Genomic DNA, 23,798 nt, shown 5'->3' with positions numbered 1-23,798 from the left:
AAACATTACATTTAGAAAGTGGATTTATTGTTTTCTCCCTGTTTATTAGCATTTATCTATTTTTTTTTAACAAGCACTCGTTATTCCCCTCCATAATCCCACAGTTGTGTTACCGACGTCCATATTCCGCTCCCACACACTTTCTCTCTTCATCCATCCATCGATTTGTACAGACGTGACGGGAAAACGTGTTTTCTGTTTCTGCTCTACACAGCGGCAACAGAGAAATCTGCTGTCAGATAAACATTCCACAAACTCGTACTGGTTTGACATAAATAAAGGCGGACGTCTTCGCTCCGTCCGTGACGTTGGGAGCCGTCCTTGGCGCATCGATCCTCGGTGGAGGAGACTGGCTTCTCTGTCTAGCACAGCAGCCCTTTGCTCTTCTTCAGATCAATTTGCTCCCAGCTCGGGAGGGCGGCGTATTCATCCCTCTTCATCTCCAAAATAGTCTGAAATATAATTGTAGTCATTCCTTTGTGGGGGGGGAAACAATGCAAGACAATTCACCTAATAAACTTTTTTAAATCGCATCTACCGCTCTGTATTTATTACCTGGAAGTCTTGATCTGACAGGTAGACCTCCAGGTGCTGGGGGTCCACTCCTTGAGGTAGGGGGCTTCGCAGCAGCTCCTCCAGGGGGTACTGGGTCTTCATGAGCTGAGCCAGGGCGTCCTGCACCAAGGTCAGCTTCTGTCGGCCCGAATCCCCCTGAAACATCAAACATAAAAACATCTGCAACAGATCTCTTATCACTCTAATTAAAATCGGGACAAAATCCCAGTAAAGAGGATGATGAGACAGGATGAAGCTTCGTACGGCTGAAATTACAAACATCTCTGTCGCCCCCTGGTGGCGTAAACCAGGAAGTGAATAGACTCCGGTTTTTAATTGGTTAAACCCAGGTGGAAAATGTTGATTGACAGGTGAACTGTGCCTATTATTGGACTGAATTACCCGTGTCTGGGCTTCTGGGCTCTGCTCCCAACGGGGGAACACGTTGGTGAAGGTTAGGGGCTCTGACCCCTCACAGATGAGGTAGGCCCGGGGGGGGCGCCGCGGATTCATCTCTGGGAAACACAAGAATCGTCACATTATACCAACCATGGCAGCCGGCTTCGCCTTCCCCGCCGTCTCACCTGTGCAGTACTGCAGCGTGGTCTGCATGGCGCACCTCCTCTCGTCCTGCCAGGTGGGGGCGGAGCTCTCTGCCCCGCCCCTTTGCCACAGGTAGACTTCCAGACGGTTGTCCAGAAGGAAGAGCGCTGCGGGACAGATGATGTTCACCAGAAAGCAACCAGTAAAACTACAGGTAACGATGAGAGAAGGACGAATCGATCCAACTTTCATAAACCTGACTTCCTCTCACCGGGCTGCAGCGCTGTTGAGTATAAAGTCTCCTGGACAAAGGGCATCGCCGTCACGATTCCCGGGAATCTGGATGGGCTCCGCAGTTCTTTGGCTCGGAAAACCCCGGAGGCAGCGCTCAGGTGGAAAAGGCGCGGTGTGAAGTTGTACTTCCCAGGATCTGACAGGAGAGGACGGACCTTTAAGTCCGGAGGGATGAGAGAAGCATTCCGGGTGCAGGCGGACATTCCGCTACCTTGCAGCATGCAGTCGTAGGCCTTCCTGTCCACCGGGCCCAGCGCGGCCCAGAACTCTGCAGGTTCGGAGCCCTCCTCCACCACCTGGACCTTCAGAGAGCTGCTCTGGTTCAGACCCAGCTCGGACGGGCGGCTCCGCGTCAGACGCTCCACCACCCTCCTCCCAACCTCCCTGGAGCTCGAAGCGGCTTTACAGCCGGTCCACAAAAACAGCGACCCCTGCAGGCCGCTGAGCAGAACCACGGCGCCTCTGGACCTCAACGATCCGCAGCAGCAGTCCACCTCCAGCAGAGACCCCTCCTCCGGGAGCTCCCCTCGCACCGCGAACAGACGCCACCCTGCTGGGACAGAGTGGTTCTCTTTGACCACGTCGCAGAAGCAGATGCAGGAGGATTCCTAAACGCTCTACCTGCTTTCGGGGCCTCGTCTCTTTTGCCCTTGTGGACGACCAGGCCGCCCCGGAAAAGCTGCAGGAAACTGGGGGGTTCTTGTCCCTGCAGGACCACCACCTCCAGGGACAACAGAAGAGACACAAAACAGCCTAATTCTGAATTCTGTAGCCAGGAACGGCTCAAAATAACAAAAGGTCTAAATATTAAAGACATCCTGTTGAAACAGACAGAAGTTGCTGCTTAAATACAGTTTTATGATCATGTGTTAACATGTTTGGGGACTTTGAGGGGCTGCAGCAGTTTCCAGTCATACCTGGGACTCGTCGGGGCCGCTGGACTGGAGGACGCCACCATCCCGTCCACCTCGCCACAAGAACGCCGCGGTTCTGTTTGGTCCACCGTCGTCTTCGGGATGCTCCGTCGTCTCTGCGGCGCACAGAAGCATCAGAGCTGAAGTTTAAGCCCTAAAGAATAAGAAATAAAAGTTCGGCCACACCCACCTTGAGTTTGAGGGCGGTACGTCCAGCGGATGATGTAAGAATCTCCTTCGTGAAGCTGCCCGCCGCTCTCAGCGGGAAGCTCGCGCTCCTCAAACTCCAGGACGTGTCGTGTCTCCACGGAAACCGGCCTCATCTCCACTTGATGCCCATCCTCCAGTGTCACGGCGACGCGACCCCGTGGGACCTCGGCCCCCTCCGACATGTGCACCGAAGCCTCGCCGCCGGGCGCCCGACCCGACAGCAGAGCTTTGGCGTCACAGGCGGTCAGGAAGCGTGCTGGCGTTGACGGTTGGGACGGGGAGGACCGGACTGGGACAGACTGGGAACAGAGCAAAGAGGAAGTGCGGAGAAGTTCTGCGTCGCGCCTCGAAAAAACGGGGACGAACCTGAGCATCCTGGTTCTCTGGAGCAGCCTCGTCTCCGCCTGCAGCCCCGCGGGTCCAGTCCAGGAACTTCTCCCGGAACAGAACCGTCTCTTCATCCTCAGGAACGCAGCCCAGCAAGGCCCAGCCCGGACGACCCGCCCCCCTCCTGGAGACGCGTCAGAATCAGATCGTGTGTTCAAGATTCGTGGCTAATCAACACTTTCAGCTGGAATAAACGCGCGTTTCGAACACAAGGTGTCCCAGAGGTGCTGCAGAGGGGTGGAATTACACCTCCGCCACGAGTGGTAAATACAGCCGCACGCCGCCACCACAACCGTAAACCGATCCCATCCGAGGAGTGGACTTACAGCGGCATGCTGGGATTGCACCGCATGGGGTCCAGGGGGCTGACTGGGCAGTTGCTGTAGTCGTAGGCTCCGGCCCAGACTTGGCGAGTCAGCTGGAGAGCGACGCTCCTCCTGCTGGGGGGGACGTCCCGTCCCTGCCACAGGTAGACCTCACTGCCGAAATCAAACAGCAGCACCTGCGCACACACACACACACACACACACACACGCATAAAGACCAAAATAAAACACGCTCGTTCAGCATCAGGCGAGAGGATCCACGAGACCTCCGAGGAGCCCAGCAGGGAGGCGCTGGGATCGGAGGCCCAGGCCTGCTCCTCAGGCACCAGCCGGTTCTCCTGCAGCCGGTACACACAGTTGGACTCCGCCAGCCCTCGCTCGTACACCTCGTCCTCCTCTCCCGCGCTGGCTCCTGCGAGACGACGCAGCACCCGACGTTACGGCTGGAAGAGCGCCACCTCAAACCTCACCTGCCGTCGACCTCTCACCCCTGTAGTGGCTCCTTCCTCCCAGGAGTCTCCAGAAGTCTTCAGCCGGGCTGCCGTCACAGTTAAGCCCCTCCTCCAGATGGACGACCTCTGGCGCCCGACAGCCGAGATCCCTCCGCCTCAGGATGGTCGCCGCCAGCTCACGTGCCTGACAGGCGACAACAGCATCCATCGTCTCTTCAGCTTTTGATGATTTAGCCACCAAACCTCCGTCTGCAGGTCCAGTTCGGACATTCGTCAGCCGTGGCTCACCTTGGCTCTCTCCTGGTCATTGGCGAACTCTCCCGTCCACAGGAAGCAGCGCTCCGGGGTGACCAGCAGGAAGCAGTCGCCACTGTTCAGCGACCGCGCCGACGGCTCCACCAGGCGCGCCTGCACACGCTGCCGGCCTGTCGCCACACACGCCAGCGGTTAACACAGAACCGTGAGCTCAGATGGGCAGATGCAGGACGTTTTTAAACCACCTTTGACGTGGATGAGCATCAGGCTGCCAAACGGAGGGAAAGAGGAGGCCGAAGAGGAGACGGAGTCGTCCGAGGTGGCGGGATGCGAGTTTTTAGACTCTGAAAACAAGTATTGACATTGACAACGCTGGTGAACGCCAACCGCCAACCCCAAAGTTCACTCTTCACCCACAGAGTGTTGGTCTCACTCTTCTGTGCCTGGATTCTCTCCTCGGAAGCGGCGCCCATGTAGTCTTGGGTGATGTCATCTCTGGCAGCCAGAGCCCTCAGAGGGTTCCTGGAGCCCTGAGTCCGACGAGACGGGCGCACCGACCGCCGGTGCTCCGCGACCGCCGAGGTCAGCCTGAAGAGGGGAGCACACGCCTGCGTGAACGACACGAGGGCGGGGCTTAAAACGGAGAGAATCGGGGCTCACATGGGTGTGTTGGTCCGGCAGAGGACGCCCAGGTCCTGCTGAGCGCCCAGGTCTCCGCAGGGTGGCGGCTGGGCGCAGGCAGGCGGAGGCGACTGATCGCCATAGAAACCTCCGTCATCCGCAGACGTCTCGGAGGGCAGAGTTCTGTCCAACTCTGCAGGTCTGAGGCCTGACGGAGGAGAGAGAGCAGCACGTTTATGTGCACGTGTGTGTGTGTGTGTGTGTGTGTGTGTGTCAGCCATAAACTCACCGCTCTCGTCTGCTGCCTCGACTTCATCTCTTTGAAAATCATAGACATCTGCTTTGATCTATGAAAAAAAAAAGTTTAAAAAAAGATGAATCCATCACCTAAAATGGCTTAATTGCATCACCTTCATCACCTTCTGACTGTTCCTGGTGGGGGAGGAGACCTGTTGTGCTTCAAAGGTCTGCTTCATCTGCAGAGGAAACAGATTCATGTGTTTTCATAGTTCAGATCAATGGTAGAAAAAAAAAAAAAACTAATTAAAAAAGGAAAGATTGACAAGGGATGAAAGCAAAAACACATTAAAATGTTAATTACAAACAGACAAAACGGATCAGGTCCATCTTTACTCGGAAGCACGTTTTCAGTTCTATTTTTAGGACCCGAGGGGGAACTGATCACCTTTAAAAAAAACATCTCTAAAGGTGTGATATGAACGCAGTGGCGGTGTAGAGAGAGAGCGAATCATGTCACACACACACACACGTTGCCGGCAAAACGTCACCGTGACGACAGAAATCACCACAGACCGGAGGAGAGTTACCTGATTGAAACCCACGACATACTGGGGCGTACTGTTAGAATAGACGGAGGCAAAGACGGGCTCCTGGCAGGGAAGAAGCATTAGGGGACAGAAGGAAAGCGAAAGCTGATTTTAAAAAGAAGAAGAAGAAGAAGAAGAAGAAGATTTTAGCGGCGAAGACTTACCCAGCGCTGGGGGTGGGCGTCGGCCACAGGAAGCTCCTCCTACAGGACAGAGACGGGGACAGGAGACGAATGAAAACGTCTTCAGATACGCAAAATCCAAAATGAGCAGAGCTGTACTGCACACAGACACACACGTCAGGGGGCATCAGAGGTCGCGGGGTCACGCCGGGGTCATTTAAACACATAAATAATCCGTTTTGAGGCCAGCGCAGCAACACAATCTGCTCTGTAAACATTCCAGCCCAGCTGCTCGTTCCAGGTCATAAATCCCAGATTAGGATTAATCTGAAACAGGCGTCGTCCTTTGAGTGCGTTTCCGTCCAGACGATCCAGCTCAGCCAGAGATTTTTCCTGAAACATCTGCCGGTCAACTGCGTTGCCTCCCTACCTGGCTCCGGCTGGCGCGGCTCTCCCGCGGATGAACGCCATCGTCCACCAGTGTGACCCGCACGTGTCCGTGCTCCGTCTCCTCCTGCTGCTGCTGATTTCTGGACAGAAATGAATGGAAAACTCATCAAATCCCTGATGCAGAGCAGCTGGAGACATGTCAGACGTCGCCTCCTGACTGATTAGAAGGTTCCCTACGGATGGAACCAGGTTAACTAAAGCCGGACTCGATGTGTAAAAAGGATTAAAACTCACTCAGAAGCTCTTTTGTGCTCCTCAGGGGGAACCAGCTGTTCCAGGGGTTTGTTCCTCCTGTCCTGAGGAGCCTCCTGCTCCTCTGAGCTTCTGACAGGCAGGCAAGCGATGGTTTCCCTCCTGGCCCGGCTCCTCTGCCTCCACGGGGCCACGGACGGAGAGCCTCCCTCTCCTCCCGGTGCTGGACGTCTCTGCCTGCGTGGCGGGACAGGAAGGACCTGCCGCTCCTTCTTCTCCTCCACTGACATGTCTTCACCGCCGCCGCCGTTCTGGTCCTGACAGGCGTCCGTCCCCTCAGAGGCTCCAGAGCAGCTCTTCTTCAGGATCCCCCTCAGGGCCGGTTCAGAGTCACGGCGCTGGCTCGGGTCGCGGGGCTCAGCGCCGAGGTCGGATCTCTGCAGGGAGAGACGGACCTCGCTGGGTTTCAGGTTGACGGAGGAGTCCTGCTGTCTGTCCGCCAGCTGAGGGGACAGACAGAAGGCGGGAAGCTGCACGGGACCCTTCTGGAGCTGCGGAGAGCAAATCACAGATGACGAACCCACCAGGATGGTGCGGGTCACATGACACGTGTCATCTCACCAGGCCGACCTCCTCCACGGTGATGGGCTGCGTGTGGTACCGGGCCCCCTTCTGCCTTCTCCTCTCCTGGGGACCGTCGGCAGGACCGCCGCCGTGCTTCTCCGACAGGTTGTTGAAGAGCGCCAGCTTTTGGCTCACGCTCAGTTTGCAGCTCTCGTCGTCGACCTCCGCCGGCTCGGCCCGAGCGGGCGGGGGCTCAACTGGCGGTGCCGGCGTGGGCGAGCTGGGGGAACAACAGCCACAGCATCAGAACCAGGCAGCGTGTTGGAAGGCCGGCTGGAGAACTTCTCGGGATGCCCCACCTGATGGCCACCATTTCCTCACAGGTGATTGGCTGCGTCAGAAAGCGGTTGTCGTTGCCGCGGCGCCCCCTGCGCTCATGGAAGACGCCGCCCGAGCGAGGCTTCAGGTGGGCGGGGGCCTCCGGGGCGGCAGACTTCTCCAGCTCCTGAGGAGGAGGAGGGAGACGGTCACCAGGATGAAGACTCAACTCCTGGATCTTCTGAAGAGGAGTCGGGAAATAACGCTGCTCGCGGATTTGAAATGGAGAAATTTGTCCAGCAGGTCACGGCGTAACCGGAGACGCGCAGCTTCGGTTACCACCTCGCCAGCCTCCGTGGTGAAAGCGGCTAATTATAACGCCTCCGCCGTGGTCGGGAGGGAGGACGCCGCGTTTTCACCTGGTGCTTTACGGCTAAATTCAGAAGTGGAGGCGGCATCTGAAGGTTCTGCACTTTCTAAATGTTCCTCCATCACAATAAAGAAAGAAAAGCTGACTGTGAGCGGCATAGTGGACCAGGACCAGGTCCAGGCCCAGGACCAGGACCAGGACCAGGACCAGGCCCAGGCCCAGGACCAGGACCAGGCCCAGGCCCAGGACCAGGACCTGCCGGGTCAAACACGTGGAATCATCCTCAAATCATCCATTTCTGAATAGGGATCAAATACCTGGAACAAAGTCGCAGCACTCACAGAATCATTTATCTTAAGCTAAAGCTAATATAATATTCAGCTGCGTTTGTTCCCCAAAACCTTAAACAGACATGTGGGAACACGCCCGGAGCTCGGGGGCGGAGCTGGGAATACGCAGCAGGTCGCGGGAGGCAATAAAAAGAAAAGGATCCCGTTCCAGAGTGGAGACAAACATAGACTCACTTTAAACAAAGACATCTTCGCCGCCACGCTCATTTTGGCTCTGGCGTCCGTTTTTACATCAGCTGTTTGGGGGAGGGGAGGAAAATGGCGGTCAGCTTCGACGTCAGAGGTCGCTGGCGAGCCTCAAATGTAACAGGAGCTGCCAAAGGAGACGTTCCCGTCAGATTTACCTTCGCCGTCGTCTTCTCCTGCCTCCATCCGTCTGGAAGAGAGAACAGAAGCGAGACCTGATCAGTCTGGTCTCGTCCCCTCACCTCTTCCCGCCTCCTCTTACCCGCTGCTCTCCTCCACCTCCTCAGCCGTGATCGGCTGCGTCCTGAAGCGCTCGCCGGTCTTGCGCCCTCCGGAGGGGAGGTACCGCCGGGCGCGGCGGCGCGCGCCCTCGGGTCCCGGCTTCACGGCCAGATCCAGAGAGCACGCGGTTCGGCCCGTGTCCGGACAGCTAGCGGAGGAAATAAAGGTGAGGTTAAAGGTCATCGCACAGGTACGCAGGCCCATCAGGGGCCCCGTGCACGTGCAGGCGGGCGTACACTTTGTCGGGCAGCGCGCCGCTCGCCGTCTGCTGCAGGAGGGCACTTCTCAGCTGACCCACCGACACCCGGGTGTGGAGCTGCGGAGCGTCGAGTCCAGCGGGGACGGCGGCAGCGGCGGGGGCGGGACCCTCCCCGCTCAGCATGCTGGCAGAGTCCTGGAAACCCTGCCTGGGGGGGAGGGAGTGGGGGGGGGCAGAGGACCCGGATCTGAAACCTCCAGGCTCGGAACAAGAATTTTACACAAAGTTTCTACCGATTTCTTTGACTTGACAAGATGCCGAGAATGTTCCTACGCCGCTGTTGAGCGAGTGAAGTCGTTTACGCACGAGGCAACGCGCCGTCACCGTCACGCGTACGTGCACGAGCTCCACGTGCACGAGCTCCACGTGCACGAGCTCCACGCGCGACTACAGGAAATCCAGTTTCTCCACGGGAGAAATTACATGCAAACAAAAATCCAGCCTGCGCACATTAGCATTAGGAGAATAAAAGACAAACTGAATGAACCCTCCCCCCTCAAACTGTGTGTGTGTGTGTGTGTGTGTGTGTGTGTGTGTGTGTGTGTGTGTGTGTGTGTGTTGATGGCGTGGACTCCACTGGCACCAGCACCACCATGTTGCTTTGCTGGTGCTGCAACAGTTCAGACCACCTGCTGCAGGTCTGGCGCTGGTTCTGGGGGGGCTAATGTGGTCTCACCTTCCTGAGCAGGGCGCCTGTGTCGGAGGTTCCACCTCTCCATTGGTGACTCCTCCTTTCCCGCCGTTCCCGGCCGTCCCCCTGTGGGCTCGGTTCTCCGGGTCCTCCTTCTCCCCCCTCCTCACCCACTTGGTCGGCCGCTCCTCCGCGTTGCCGTAGTGTTCAGCCTCTTCTCGCCTCCTCTCGGCTTTGTAGCGAGCGATCCGCTCCGCTCTGGGCTCCGGGACCGGGGTCTCCATGGCTTCCATACCCTTCAGACGGGCTCGGTCGATGCTGTGTTGGTGACGGTTCAGACCCAAACCTGAAGACTGACAGAATCCATTGACGGGACTTTCAAGGGAGGGAGGGAACAGGATTGTGTTGTCAAGTCAGACACCTGAAAGACAAAAGCGGGTCAGAACACGTATGCCGTCACAGGTGCCCCCAGCAGCCAGCGCACATCTTCCCAGAAAGGTCCATTTTCCCCCAAAGCCGCTGCTGCCGCTCGGCGCCCCGTAAAACGAGCCGCCGGCCTGCAGGAATCTCCCGTTTCACTGAAACTCGACACCTCGGCAGCGCCGCTCCGGGTCCCCGCGGGTCCTCCGGACGCAGCCGGAACAGCTGCAGAGCCGGGGTTGGCAGCTCAGTCCAGAACAGGAGGCCTCCGGGTGGGGATCAGATGAGGGTCCGACTAGCCCGGATGAGTGGGAACGACCCGAGCTGGAGGCCCAGAGAGTAAACACCCCACGACAGCCGTCCTCGGCCCACAGGTGCACGGAAACGCTGCCCGACTCACGAGCGCACGGCGCCGCGTGCTGACACAAAACGAGTGTCGGTGTGTCCGTGTACTGGGGGGGGGGGGCTAAACCACAGCTGTCAGCATTCCTGATGAGGGAAGCACAATAGAGCCCAACAAAGAGGCGCAGATCTGCAGCACGGCTGAATGGTTCTGCTGGCACCAGAGCGGAGCTGCACCCCCAGAGATGTGCTGGTAAATGACATTAGCCTGAAGAGAGGGGGAGGGATTAATAAAGGTTCTGATTCTCCTCGGGCTGGCCGGTCCTGCTGCAGGATGGACCCCTCACCCCGGACCTGGTTTAGGCCCTGGGGAGGAACGGAACCCCCCCCCCCACCAACCTTTATAGTGCCTCTGAGCGACCGCAAACGTCTTATTTACAGAGGTCGTGACCTGGTTAATTAAAACTGAGGCCCGAAAAACACGCCGACAGAAACGACTCCAGATGATCCCAAATCACCATGACAACAAAGACTGGGCTGCCTCTAAATCTCCCAGAAAGCAGCGCCAGCAGCATCCTGGGAGGGGGGGGGTCACTGGTCATTTATAGACTTCCTGGATGAGCACAAGAGTTGTTTAAAGAGCAAAAGTCACGTGACCCTTGGCAGGACGCCTTCCGGCTTGAAGAGGCCCAGAAAAGACACCGAAGGGATCCACTCTGGATTCCCAGGCAGGTATAATTTCATCCCCTCCTCATAATCATTGAATAAAAACATTATTTGACCTCACACACGTGCTGAGAGTAAACAGGGTAAAGGTCAATAACAACTCGACCGTCTGACCTGCAGCACCGCAAATCCAGTCGATCTGCCCCGCAAACATGGCACCAGATGCGCCACTGTTGCCCCGTCGTCCTCTCAGCTTGTTTAAATAAAGTCAACGCGCACGCCGGCGTGGACGGGTGCCGCGGGTCTGGGTCAGGTCAGCTCAGACAGGTTACTAAAGGCGACCATCGACTCTTCGTTTGCGTCACTGCTGCGCCAAACATTCGGCACCCAACACTGACCACCGCGTCGTGTTACGCGCAACGACCCCCCCACGCACAAAACCCAACGACCAGTGGTCCAACCACGTGGGATCAGACGGAAGAAGCAACTTCCGCGGCATTCTGAGCAAAAGTAAAACTTGTTCACCTGCAGAAGCGAACGCGAACTCACACGCTCCGGGCCGAGTGGTGCCGCCGCCCTTCCTCCCCCTCGGTCCCCGCACCGTCGCTCCAAATGTGGACACACGCGCAGCTGTGCGGCGCTGTCCGTATTAAGAGGCAGAGTATAAATAGACGGATGGAGAAATTCTGAGCAGGAAAACGGCCCCGCAGTAGCTGATCAGGGAGTTAAAAGCTTCCAATCTACCCTTAAAATGTTTGGGTTTTTTTTTCAAAAACAACGTGCTGCCTAGTGCATGAAATTTCTTCACCCGCAATTCACATTAAAACTGAAATTGAACCAATTAATCAATATGCTTCATGCGTGTTTATAAAGGGCGACTAAAAATGAAATGAAATCCAACCTCTTTAAACTGAATTTACGATCTTTAACACTTCCTGGCGTGTTCCACACCTGCACATGCTTAAACAAACCCCGACTTTGTTTATTTTTTAACGGCGAAAGAGTTCGGAGGCCTAATAAACCGCAGGCGCGCCGCTGCTGCCGCCTGCTGGCCGCACTGCGCAACTGCCAATAAAAGATCGGAGGTCCTTCCTCGACAAAACAAACACAGAGAAACGACGTAAAATTATTTATAAAAGCTTTCTGAACACTTAAACTCAAGTACAAATAGAATGAGTAAAAAAATGAGCAAAATACAAACATTAATACAGATGTGGTCTGTTCCAGCACCATAAATGTCCGTCAATAACAAAAATAAAAGTCATTATTCTAATTTAAACAAGTAAAAATGCATTAAAGAAACAACGTAACCCAACCTACCATCACAGGACTCATGGTGGTGTCAATTTACAGCAACTCCAAAGTTTTTGTGCAAAAACTGCATGAATTTGAGAACAAAATTGTGTTGATTTTTTTCATAATGCTGATCAACCTTAACAGTGAGGACTGATCCTTCAGAAATGTCCCAGATTTTTTACAGTGGATCTGAACTTTAACACTCCAACCACACAAAAATGGGTTTCTTTAAAAGGTCTTGGACATTTTAAAGATGTGATTTTGGCGTGTAGGACGGTGACGCTGAAAGAAGGCGGTTGTCTTATTCGGGTCCTTCTTCTTCGTCACTGCTTTGTGAAGAAAGGATGAGTCAGCGCTTTGGCGGCAGAGATGCGACTGCTCGGGCTGAACGCCAAACATTCCTGCAGGTGAAGAGGAGTCACACCTGAGTGCTGATGATATGCTTCACATATGTATATACTGTATGTTCAAAAATAAGGGGGTGCAATGGCGCACGTCTAACAGCAGGGGGCAGTATAACCACGCTCACTGGCCACACGCCTAAAAACAAGAGTTGGATCACGTGATATTTACCTGACATCAAATTCCATCCATAGAATTTTTGTATTATCTTTGCCACGCTACGAGACACATCTGGAATCATCACTGAGGTCGAAATCTAACGTTTCTATCCGCTAGTAATAAACTGCTTTGTGCAAAAGCTGCCAGCCATTTTCCAATCACATCTCTCCCTGATGGCGTCTCACGGTCGCCGCGGCGATGCGTCGAAGTCCAATTATTTGACTTCAACGGCTACAAATGGTCCCCCTGATCCAAAGTGGTATGAAAGTGCGATGAAAGAGAAAAGTGGCTCACAGACAGGAGGTCCTGTTCATGCGGTCCCAGACTGGGCAGCACTTTGGTGCAGGCGGCTCCTGGCCTCAAGCTGTTGGAGTAGGAGATGGGGCTCTCCTTGGGCCAGTCCTCCTCCCTGGGAAAGCCAATCACCCTGCCGGAACAACCACCACGTGAGTCCAGTGCGTGTTAGCTGTGGGTTTTTACCTTCGCACTCGGGCCGGGAGATTAGAAACGGCAAAGGGGAAAAAGAGCCTCACTCGAAGATTTTCTGCAGCTGCTGCACCTCCGTGTAGCCCTGGAAGAGCGGCCTGCGGGAGAACAGAGGTAAAGTAGCTGCAGAGAGCGTCGCCCGGAACGCGTCCGTCTCACCTCAACAGGAAGAGCTCGGCGAAGATGCAGCCGACGCTCCACATGTCCACCGAGAACATGTAGACGGAGTTGAGCAGCACTTCGGGAGCTCTGTACCACAGCGTCACCACCTGAACACAGCGGGAGTAATCAGGGGACCCTCGGTGGCGCCGGGCAGGCGCGTCCGCCACGGCCTCACTTACGCCCGGGGTCAGAGCGATGTTGAAGCTGTAGATGCGCGCCAGGCCGAAGTCCGCGATCTTCACCTCCCCGTGGCTGCTCACCAGGATGTTCTCCGGCTTCAGGTCGCGGTGCACCACCAGGTTTGTGTGCAGGAAGTCCAGCCCCCTCAGCAGCTGCTGCATTAAATCCTGCAACAACAGAGCCGCAACATCCCTGGAATTTCATTTACTAACAAAAACAATACAAACGCACGTCCAAATGTCTGTTTGAAGTGGAAGCCCTCTTTTTTTACGTGCTTACGGGTACAACAAAATCACCTTAATGGCATCACGGCTCAGTCCAGATGCCGGAACCTTGGACAGGTAGGTGGACAAGTCCTGGTCAACATACTCCAGAACCAGAGTGAGATCGAGGCTCCTGCCTGCTGGCACGACGGAAACATCCAACAACCTGGACAAAGAACAGGGTGAGGAGGTCGCTTCTGTGTTAGCGTCAAAGCTAATTGGAGGTTCTCAAGTACTTCAAAGCTCACTTCACGATGTTGGGATGGTTGAAGTACTTCATTTTACGCATCAGCGCCGCCTCGCGGACCATGACGGCAGGTATCCCCACCTGGGAGGCGTCTCCGCGGAAGTTGAACTTCTTCACCGCCAGTAGTCGCTGTTTCCCCCCTTCCTCTCGGGCTTTGTACACTTTCCCGTAAGAACCTTCTCCGATCTCGGCCAGCAGCTCGTAGCAGAGCGGAGACGAGCTCACTTCCATCGTTGATGAAAAAATTAATTCCAATAAACCCAAATTAACCTGGAGGTCGCAGAGAAAGCTGGAGTCAAACATTTGCAACCATTACGCCTCTGACTCAGACCAGGCTGCAGATTAAACTAGCTAACAATGCTCATTACACTGGTAATTGCAGGTAAGCTAACAGGTATTACCACCTGTTAACAGCGTTTCGAAGCACAAATTGTTTATTTTTAAATAAAATAAAAAAAACTTGGGATTTCCGGTTGTTTAAATGCTGTTTTTTTCACCTCTGAACGTTGGACGTGCTCTCCTCTTCATTCCTCCATCCGCTGCAAAACGAGGAAGAACAGGAGGCAGCAGCAGGAAAATATAGAATCTGCAAATCACACCCCTTTTGTTGGCCAACTAATCAGAACTCACACATTTTACATTTTCATGAGCCCACTTGGGCACAACGTGGCGCGTCCATGTGCGGCCCACGCATCCGCATATACACACAAAAGCGCCTCAACACAAACAAATACACACATTTGTTTGGCACCTACAGCGTTGCAAGTCAACAGTTGATGTTGGAGATAAAGATACAGGTTGGACGTGTTTCCAGTTCAAAAACGTGGATTTCGCAGTGAAGCGGGTGAAAGCTGAAAGTTTCCCAACTGAAAAAACTAAAATTTATGTGAATAAAAGACAACAACGGAGCAGTTTGCATCCTTTAATACTAAGTACAAGCTGCAAACACACACAGGCACCAACGGCTGTTCAGTGATGATCAAACTCAAGGATCCGCCGTTAAACGTTAAAGGAAAAGGGCTCGTTAGCGTCGTGGGAGCGTTCCGATGCTCGTTTGTGCTCCCCTCTTAATCCCCCTTCAGCTTATCATTGACCCGTTTGGTTCTCTTCGCCAGGCCGATGGCGTCGAGGTGGAGGTTGCGGTTGAGAAGGACCGATCCGCAGGTGAGCGCTCCGGCCAGGGCGCCGGCGAAGCCGCACAGGAACACGTCCTGACCTGCGGGACCACAGAACACAGCGCGTCCCCACGTGGACGCTTTAACCCGGCGGCCTTGGGGGCGGCGAGGAGGCGTGGAGGCGCCACTGACCTGTCAGGTAGAGGTTCTTCAGCGGAGTCCGAGGTCTCACCGTGGCGTTCAGCTCGGGGCTGAACCGGGCGACGCCGTGGTCGGCGCCGTAGATCTCGCCTTTGGGCGCTCCGATGTAGTGCGTGTTGGTGACGGGGGTCCCTGCATCCACGTACTCGATCTACCAGACCAAACAGGAGAGGATGACGTCACACCTCGCCAGCCGCCTCCTTCCATACTGCGGGGGGACAAAGGTCACCTTCTCTCTGGTGATTTGGGGGAAAACGTCCATGACCACCTCCAGAATGGAGTCCAGGAAGGCCTGCTTCAGCTCTTTGTACTCGGCTCCTCTGTTGGTCACTTTGTCGTCCTTCCACTCCTCAAACCACTTGTAGTTGGCGAAGGTGACCAGACTCAGCGTGGACTTTCCTGAGGAAGACGACAGTAAAGAGGCGCTGCGGCGGACCCGGAGGTTAGGGTCCCGCCTCCTTACCTGGCGACCGTTCCTCCCAGGTCGGATCCTTGGCCGACGGAGAGGCGACGAAGAGGAGGGGCACGTTCCGGGCGGAGTCCTCCTTCTCTCCGCTCAGGTACTTCCCAACCCTGAGGAGCACAGGTGTTGGCTTAAATCCCACCCTGACCCCGATTCATCTAATCTGGAGTTTGAGCACACGGAAGAAAACTCACAGCTCATCGAAATTGTTCTCTGTGAAGATCCAGTAGTTGTCGGCCTTCAGGCCCAGCTCCTCTTTGGTTCCGCTCAGGCCCAGGAAAATGCTCAGGCCTCCTTCTCCGTTCTTCATTAAACTCAGCTGCTTCTGGATTTCTGTCGCACGGGAACATCGGTCAGCGATCAGGTGTGAATACGGACCGGCTGCGGGGCCCGGTTCTGACCTGGCAGGGCCTGGAGCTCTCTGGGCAGCAGCGTCTGGTAGGTGTTGAAGATCCCGGCATCCGAGATGACGACGGGGGCCCGGATGTGGACCTCTTCCTGTCCTTTCATGACGCTCACGCCTGGAAACAGCCACGCCGAAGCGTTTTTTTTTTTATCCAGCTCTCATTAAAAATAAAGAAATTCACACCCACCACAAGCTTCTCTGGCGTCGTTGAACAGGATGCGGTTAACCGGGGCTCGGACCAGAACCGCCCCTCCTGCCTTCTCAATGATGGGGATCATGTGATAGGCGATCTCAGTGGCGCCGCCTTTCGGGTACCAGGCGCCGTTGAGGTAGTGGCTGACCAGCAGGCTGTGCATGGAGAAGCTGGCGTCTTTGGGCATGTTGCCTGTGGATGGGAGAAAAACCCGAGGACGTCGGTCTGAGGAACCGACCCACAAACCGGGAGGGAGGAGGAGTTCTGTCCTACCGTAGGTGCCAAAGATGTAGGAGAAGACGGCCCTCAGGTCCTCGTTGTCCGTCAGCTCGTTCACCACCTCCGTCAGGCTGCGCGACGCCATTTTGAAGAAGAAGGACAGACGCTTGGCGAGGCCGGTGGAGACCAGCAACTTGGCCAGGGGGGCGGGGCAGATCTTCAGGACGGCGAGGAGCCAAATACCCCGGCTGGTTTTCTGAAGACGGGAAACGCACAATGACGGCGGCGCGGAGATCGTTTCTATACATTACAATTGAAATAAATAAATAAATAATAAAAGGTCGGAGGATCAGGAATCACTAAATGGAATTCACACACAAAAGCAAAACACAGGTGGATGACGCAACGGCGCAATTATGTAATTTTATCTGGGCCCATCCGCCGACCTCTGCGCTGGCGAAAACTTTGATCCCTGAACATTATCCCAGACAAAGCTGCATGACAAAGCTCGTCTGTGTCAAAGTTCACTTCAGAAATCAGTTCAGCGGCCGACGAGGCGGCGCGATGTTGAATTTCTAAGCAGATGCGGAACAAAGAGAATATGGGAGGAGTTTTCCAGAAAGAAGCTCCCACCTTGACCAGTTTTAAGTACTCATCGATGGCCTTCTCCTCCCCGGGGAAGCACTTCTTCAGCTCTTCGGGGAAACGCGTCCTGCCGCTGTAGATGGGGTAGCGTCGGCGGTTCTCCGGAGGTCCGATCACCACCTGGTCAAAAGGGTTCTCCAGAGGCTCCCACTGCAGCTGACCATCCGTCATCTGGTCCAGCATGCAGCGGAACGGCTTGTGATCCAACAGATCCCCGATGTAGTGGATCCCTGAGGGTCAAGACAAACAGAGACCAGTTTTAGAGGGGTTTAATCGGACCTGAGGCACATGAGAGTTACAGAGACGAGTCCACCGGACCGACGTCAAACTCGTAGCCCTTTTCACTGAACGTGTGGCAGCATCCCCCGGCCCGGTCGTGCTGCTCCAGAACCAGCACTTTCTTCCCCACTTTGGCCAGCAGAACCGCAAGGCCGAGCCCGCCGATCCCGCTGCCGATGACGATGGCATCCAGATCCTCAGGTACTTTACTGACCAGGAAACCTGCAGGAACAAACACCAGAATGTGTCACTGAATTTGACATTTCACTACTTTAGAAGGTGTACAAATAGCAACAAATGGAATCTGCATACACAGCACTTTGATTCAAGTTTAGTCTTTTTAAATATTCATATAAACCAGTTCACAACTGACAGTTCCCACTATAAATAATCCAGTAGAAGAATGGGAGGTGAACACAGGACATGTTTCCAATTGTACCCAATAAATATTTATTTTTCATGCACACATATTGCCTAAACGAATCCGAATCGTTAAGTTTTCTTACGTTTTTCAGGTTAAAACTAAGTGGCCTTTCAACTCACCTTGCTTCAGAACTTTATTTTTCTCTTTCCGATTGTGAACCATCGGCTTCAACGGCTCACGAGTATCCTTCTCAAACGGGTTGGGTCCGGAGCTTCCGAACACATACTTTAATACAAAAATGACCAACGCAACAGAAATAACTAAAACGCTTAACAGCATTGCGACGGTGTGTGAGTGGACGTCAACTCCCACACCGTCCCCTGCAGCCACTTCCGTGTTCAGCTTCGTAAGTCCCGCCCACTGCTACGTGATCCACAGTACACGTGACGGCTTTTGGCCAATAGACGACCAGATCGGAATCTGCACAACCAATCAGCGTGTGGCAAAATGAGACACTTCCTAAAAAAAATATAGAAACTTCACATAAGTTTTTCGGAATTCGAAAGATTTACATATGTGACATACAAACGCGCTGATATGATTATGCTGCATTATTAGTAATTTCCCTTTTAAAATAAACAATCCTATGGCTCAATTAGCCACCAGATTCAGCAAAATATTTGAGTATCAATGCAATTATAATTTCAATTGAGCCTATTTTTTTTCCTCAGTTTAAAAGTCTATTTGGAAGTTATTGTTCTGCCTTTGACAAAAGCAAAGAAACGTCACAGCAACTCCGCTTTATTTGCTCCAAAAAAAGAAAAATCACCTGCATCTTCAGTCTTTTTCTGCTGCATCAACACGTGACCAATTCTTTTATGAAATACCGGTTCCAACATCCACCCCGAATGCTCAGACCTTAAATAATGCCGCCGACATGCGGATACAGTAAAATCAAAAAGGCAAAGCTCATAATTCATAACATTTGTAGTTGCGGTTGAAACCAGGCTGGACAGAAGCATATTTGAGGAGACATTTCAGGGCTGCAGCAAAGATTTAAACACAGCCTGAGCTCTGGTAGCCAGCTGCTGATGTTTGGCTGTTTGAGATGTTTCTCCGAGAACAGTCGAGTGGATGTTGAATCCGCGCCATGGCCTGCGGTCAGTCCAACCTCGACCATGATTCTGGTGTTTTTCCCCCCACCAAACTGCCATGATCCATTGTTCTGAGTGTGTTTTAGGACTACATCAGTTAGTGCAGTAAGCAGGAGGGAGGGTGGGAGTTAATACAGATGCAAACCCCAGGAAAAAAACAAAAACTGGCACCGGGAAGAAGCAGCTGAAACGCCATTTCTGATCAAAGATGTGTGATGAGAGGATTAAAAAAAAACAACAACAAAGTCAGGGGAGTTAAATCTTAACAAAAGCCCTTATCTGGTGCCCACGTTGGGCATTTATTACCACACCTTTCTTTGTCATTAAAATATTTCTTTTTAATTTTAATGTCTAAAACTGATGTCATCTAATTTCAAAAGCACATTATTGGATAAATTGTTAGTCTGAGTGTGGTGACCCGCAGTGGTGACCGATATTATCTACACCTTTACGTTTGATCTCAGCCGCGAGCTTTTGGTTTTCAGTGATCTGTGCAAACTGGTCAGGTGGTTGGTACAATCAGAACAGCGATCAGATGAAATACAGATGGAACTACAATGGCTTAAAGGTCCATGTGATGGAAGGAGGGGAGGGGGAGAGCCGGGGGACTCTCCCTGCCCCCCTCGCCTGGCAGCGGTAGTGCAGGTCAAAGTTTAAAGAGTCCAAAAAGTAAAAATGGGCGGTGGGATTTCCTGTCACCAAACAGGAAGTCATCGGTCTGTCTGGAGGTCGGCGTGATGGTGCTGCCCGTCCCGACTTGTAGGTGACAATGTGGGGGGGAAGGGGGGGGTCGTCACTGCAGCACCAACCCAACCTGAGATGAAGAAAGTACAGGTTTAGATGAGAGTTCTGCTGTTATAGTATATCATACAAAACAGAAGATTCACCTTGTCTGCTCCCATGCTGGGACACTTCCAATTATACAGATAATACTGGAGATTCCCGTCGCCGATTCCAAACTTAAGCTTCTCCAAGAAAGTCTTGTTTTCCATTAGATCCAGTGCGTTGAAGACATCAAACCCTTTCTGCGTAGAGACAGGAGAGGCAGGAGGGGTTCGTCAGTAAGGTATTAAGAGAGGGAGAGAGTTTGGAGAACAAACACACACACACACATACACACACACACACCAGGCCTGAGGAGGAAGATACACACCGATTTTGCCAGGATGAGAGCATCTTGCATCAGGTCGAGCAAAGGTGTGACTGTGTGCACGTTGTAGAAGGAATACGCTGCTTTTAGGCTGTGGTGCACAGGGTGGTTCATAATGGTGGAGGGCAGAGTGTAGAAACTCAGGAAGTCGGTCACCTTTCCATTGTTCTGGAAGACGCCAACACACAGATTTCACGGGGCTGCGTCAGAACCGTTTACTTTGCGGATGATCGATTGTGGGTTGCAGGTTTACCTCCACCAGGAAAGTGTCGATAATATTCTCCCGAGGCAGCAGCCAGTGTTCCACCTCTTCCTGGTTCATGGCGGGCACCAGGTTGAACTGGCTCAAGTATTCCCGGAGGAGGCGATGCACCACCGGCACATCTTTCTTGGTCATCGGCCGCAGACCTGAAGTCTTTGGAGCCTGAGGGAAAGAAGACGGGACTGGATGAGTCGTGTCGCGCCTTCTCCGTTAATCGTGCGTGCGCGCTCGCTGACCTCTGGGAGGCGGTACAATTTCATGGTGCGCTGCATAGTCATGTTCCTGCTCAAGTGGGAGAACTTGACCTCAATTAGCTTGCGTGGGTTCAAGGAACGGTGCCAGTACCTGTGCAAGGATGTTCCATTGGTAAAACTGAACATTCACAGGTATTTCTATTCCGTCCTACCCACCTGCAGGTGCCCACGGGCTTGGGCAGGACCACCCCAGCAGTGTACACCGCCTGGAAGATTCCCTGCAGGTTCACTCGTCTTGTGATTTCTCTTATCAGAACTGGAGCAACTCGTTTAGAGCGAAGCTTCTTGTGGACGCAGAGGAAATTGATCTCAACCATTCTCTTTTCTCTAAAAACACCAGAACAAATCAAACTACTTTCAAGGCTGTGAAATGCCGCCATCTAAATACAGTCTCAAATCTGCAGCGTCTTAAGTATGCACGGAGGAGTAGCAGCACTCCATGGTTGCGTTCACTTACACGTCGTAGATACGGATGGTGGCAGGAATGGCGCTGATGAAACCCACCAGCTTCTGGTTGGAGTTGACCCTCACTCCACAATGCCACTGAGGCAACCAACCAGGAGGTCGCAGGGCCCTAGAAAGGAGGTTAAAGAATTTATCATCTGGAGGCGCTTTTATTTTCCTTGTAATCTGGGAGGATAGTTAAAGTTACCAGAGCAGGAATTCAGGGGAGTAGTCGAATCGGAACATGTTGTCATCGTCTTCAACGTAATTCTCGTTTAGAAGTGTGTAAAGCTCCTTCAGCTAGTTTGGAAGAGACAAACTTTGTCACACACTTCAATGTGTTTTCATACAGAATTCATTTTCAATGTTAAACAGTATATCATTTGCATAATGAGGTCAATTCCTTAATGCCATTCCTGCTGCGGGCGTGTGTATACACACACACTCACCACAGCGGAGTTCCCCAGGTCCAGAGTGTCCCAGCTGAAGCCCTGCGGGAGGCTGTACGGCTCCTCGCGTATGCTGTCTTTGTCGGGTTCGATGCAGCCATGCGATGTCACCGTCTCTCCTGAAAGAGAAATATTATTCATGAAACACAAACACTGCTGGGATCCCTTTGTGTTTTGGGTGTTACAGAAGCAGGACTGAACCTAGTACCTAGTTTGGGCACCGGCTGCGTGTCCCAGAACTGGTAGCTCCTCCGTGTTGCCTCCTCCATGGTTTTGGCGGGGCCTTGGCCTACAGAGAAGAGTTCGATGGCCTTTTGGATCTCCTGGAGTTTATCAGCTGGCAGTGAATTCACCTGTTTGCACACAGACGAAAATACACAATAGAATTACACATTTATGCTGAATTTTTTTACATATTTGATCAAATCATCAGACAGAGCTTGATTAAATGAACACGTCCATTCGTGCCTTAGCAAGGGGGTCCTTGGCTGCATCTGTGGCACCTGTTTTCTTCTTCTTTTTCTGCTTCCTTTTCTTCTTCTTGGCACCGGTATCGTCACCCCTGTCACTGGAAGAGGATAAAAATGGCTAATTAATTACAGCTCTTTCATCGGTGAGGGTTGTTGGTTTTATGGACGATGACAGATTCTCATAAAAAAGTAGAAAAAGTAGAAACTAATCAAATAAAGAAAAACTACATTTCCACGTGACACCACATTGTTACTGTAATAAATTTAAGATCAAACACAGCAATAGAAGAACTGAGTAATACTATTTTCTGGCCTGAGAGAGGCTGCATACTTACAGAGGATAATCTCATTAGTGTCTAAGAGGAGAGGAGACAGGGGCCGAGCACCGGCTCGTACTACAACTGCACAGATGGTGAATCACATGGCCTCTCAAAGATGAGTGCATGTTTCTACGCATGTGTACATGTATGTATGTGCAAGAGGCCATTGCCTGAGCGGGACAATAGACAACAAAACAATCAAAAGTTTGTTCCACTGGCTTCCATTTAAAACAGAGTAGAGAAGCGAGGCCCATTCTTTGTTTCAGCATGTGCATGCTTTACGTTTGTGTGTGTTTGTGTATGTGTGTGTGTATGTGTGTATGTGTGAGAGAGAGAGAGAGAGAGAGATTGTTGGACACAGGGATTACATCGCATGCTCAAAATGCTCATCAATTCAATTAACCAACATGGTCATCACTTTCCACTTACAGCAGCAGTTGGTCATGTAGTAAATACACATTTACTACCTACAAATATATACATTTCAAGTTGATCTTTGAGATTTACAGGTCATAAAACCCCCAAATCATGTACAACCAGAGTAATATTTTCGATTATTAAAGAAAATAAAAATCAGGGCCATAAACAGTGCTGATGGATCTCAGAAAGTCTTTTAAAAACGGGGGGGGGGTAAGCCACACAGCTTTTAAGCATGATAACGTTTAGTCCCTCTGCTTGCTGAACATTAACACATGAACCAACAATAGCCAAGCCAGCTTAAATGTTACTACTTGTTTTAAGGCCGAGCAAACATGTCCACTGGGACACATTGTGCTGCATGTTCAACACCCTACAGGTTCAGCTCGTTTTGCTTTTGATACCCGCTTCTTTCTGAACCGAGACGACAAACGGAAGAAGTTTGACAGGTATGTTAGCAAGCAAGCTAACTAGCCGAATATCAACTGGGGGGGACATAAATTGCGCAAGTGACAGGCAGCAAGAGAAGCCCTGCGAAAAATACATAGAAACTCAAATTTTATGACAGATCAGACTGGTTTTGTTGGTGCTACAGAACACGGCCGGGAGTGCAGCACTTACTTATGACCCAGTTTTAAGCAGAATTGCCATTTATACTGCTTAAATACTACGCCTTGCTAACAGAGCTGAAGAGCAGCGGCATAAAGCCCGCCCACAAACGGAGTAGAGACCACTGTCAACCAATCAAAATCAAAAGCAGACAAGCCACAATAGGCTCAGCCAATCAGGTAAGGCTAAAGGGGCGGGCCAAATGCCCCTGATGGCCGTCTACCCAGGCTGCTCACGGTGGCTTTAGCCTGAACTTGCGACGCTCCTGTGTACAACACCATAGCATGTTTTACGCCGGTACGCTGCTGGGACTCCATTCTTACCCATCGTCAAGATGGTGCTCTTCATTTTCGCAGTCACTGCAGTGTCCATGGTCCTCTACATCTTCTTTCTCCGGCATCGGTGCTGTCTCATTCTCATCCGCCATCTTCAACCAGGAAGTGAGGAGCCACCGCGTGTCATCGATTGCTTTAAAGCAGCCGTTGTGATTGGCTCATAGTTCGACAGTTCCTCTGGGACGCGTTCATGGACCGGGATTAAGTGGGATATTAACCAAATTAATCTAAATTATACTGTACATTGAAGGAGGAAAATCTGCGTAAAATCTTAGCGATGAAGCAGCGACTGGTGGGCGGCCGGACCTGCTCTATGGC

General features: G+C 52.6%; 4 protein-coding genes across 13 annotated transcripts; all 4 read right to left on the bottom strand.

Moving 5' to 3' along the window:
- Positions 1–5: 5 nt before the first annotated feature.
- Positions 6–11,183, bottom strand: svilc (supervillin c). 8 transcript variants are annotated; one of them, XM_011604206.2, is made up of 31 exons: positions 11,062–11,183; positions 9,154–9,529; positions 8,455–8,625; positions 8,199–8,366; positions 8,095–8,126; positions 7,925–7,986; positions 7,072–7,217; positions 6,770–6,992; positions 6,191–6,699; positions 5,937–6,036; positions 5,549–5,587; positions 5,385–5,447; positions 4,968–5,033; positions 4,847–4,904; positions 4,597–4,765; positions 4,370–4,524; positions 4,182–4,280; positions 3,970–4,106; positions 3,718–3,865; positions 3,496–3,641; positions 3,230–3,405; positions 2,883–3,027; positions 2,497–2,815; positions 2,310–2,422; positions 2,014–2,113; positions 1,604–1,945; positions 1,370–1,528; positions 1,140–1,265; positions 958–1,070; positions 556–711; positions 6–452 (listed from the first exon to the last, which is right to left on the bottom strand). In XM_011604206.2, the coding sequence occupies exons 2-31, from the start codon at positions 9,399–9,401 to the stop codon at positions 363–365; spliced, it is 4,578 nt and encodes a 1,525-aa protein (XP_011602508.2). In that variant the 5' UTR covers positions 9,402–9,529; positions 11,062–11,183; the 3' UTR covers positions 6–362. The 8 variants fall into 8 exon arrangements, with proteins under 8 accessions (XP_011602508.2, XP_011602511.2, XP_011602507.2 ...); XM_011604209.2 differs by having other exon boundaries at positions 11,086–11,159; XM_011604205.2 differs by having other exon boundaries at positions 1,604–1,942; positions 9,154–9,461; positions 11,062–11,147.
- A 470-nt stretch (positions 11,184–11,653) lies between these two features.
- Positions 11,654–14,362, bottom strand: cdk21 (cyclin-dependent kinase 21). 3 transcript variants are annotated; one of them, XM_003964905.3, is made up of 8 exons: positions 14,229–14,362; positions 13,733–14,001; positions 13,518–13,650; positions 13,221–13,388; positions 13,039–13,148; positions 12,927–12,977; positions 12,688–12,820; positions 11,654–12,233 (listed from the first exon to the last, which is right to left on the bottom strand). In XM_003964905.3, the coding sequence occupies exons 2-8, from the start codon at positions 13,960–13,962 to the stop codon at positions 12,156–12,158; spliced, it is 903 nt and encodes a 300-aa protein (XP_003964954.1). In that variant the 5' UTR covers positions 13,963–14,001; positions 14,229–14,362; the 3' UTR covers positions 11,654–12,155. The 3 variants fall into 3 exon arrangements, with proteins under 3 accessions (XP_003964954.1, XP_029692046.1, XP_029692045.1); XM_029836186.1 differs by having other exon boundaries at positions 13,302–13,388; XM_029836185.1 differs by having other exon boundaries at positions 13,039–13,388.
- A 276-nt stretch (positions 14,363–14,638) lies between these two features.
- Positions 14,639–18,028, bottom strand: retsat.2 (retinol saturase, tandem duplicate 2). The gene is made up of 11 exons (XM_011604204.2): positions 17,796–18,028; positions 17,292–17,474; positions 16,962–17,203; positions 16,383–16,584; positions 16,104–16,301; positions 15,912–16,031; positions 15,705–15,843; positions 15,511–15,620; positions 15,277–15,446; positions 15,039–15,198; positions 14,639–14,947 (listed from the first exon to the last, which is right to left on the bottom strand). Exons 1-11 carry the CDS (start codon positions 17,953–17,955, stop codon positions 14,799–14,801), a joined length of 1,833 nt encoding a protein of 610 aa, XP_011602506.2. The 5' UTR covers positions 17,956–18,028; the 3' UTR covers positions 14,639–14,798.
- A 373-nt stretch (positions 18,029–18,401) lies between these two features.
- nmt1a (N-myristoyltransferase 1a) lies at positions 18,402–23,622 on the bottom strand. The gene is made up of 12 exons (XM_003964820.3): positions 23,469–23,622; positions 21,798–21,897; positions 21,538–21,682; positions 21,330–21,448; positions 21,089–21,180; positions 20,894–21,010; positions 20,593–20,763; positions 20,419–20,527; positions 20,174–20,344; positions 19,924–20,088; positions 19,658–19,795; positions 18,402–19,584 (listed from the first exon to the last, which is right to left on the bottom strand). Exons 1-12 carry the CDS (start codon positions 23,570–23,572, stop codon positions 19,564–19,566), a joined length of 1,452 nt encoding a protein of 483 aa, XP_003964869.1. The 5' UTR covers positions 23,573–23,622; the 3' UTR covers positions 18,402–19,563.
- Between the last annotated feature and the right edge of the window lie 176 nt (positions 23,623–23,798).

Source organism: Takifugu rubripes, chromosome 5, assembly GCF_901000725.2.
Source record: "Takifugu rubripes chromosome 5, fTakRub1.2, whole genome shotgun sequence".
In the NCBI taxonomy this organism is placed as follows: domain Eukaryota; kingdom Metazoa; phylum Chordata; class Actinopteri; order Tetraodontiformes; family Tetraodontidae; genus Takifugu; species Takifugu rubripes.
Note: the sequence above shows the minus strand (reverse complement) of the source record. Positions and strands in the feature narration are given on the sequence as shown.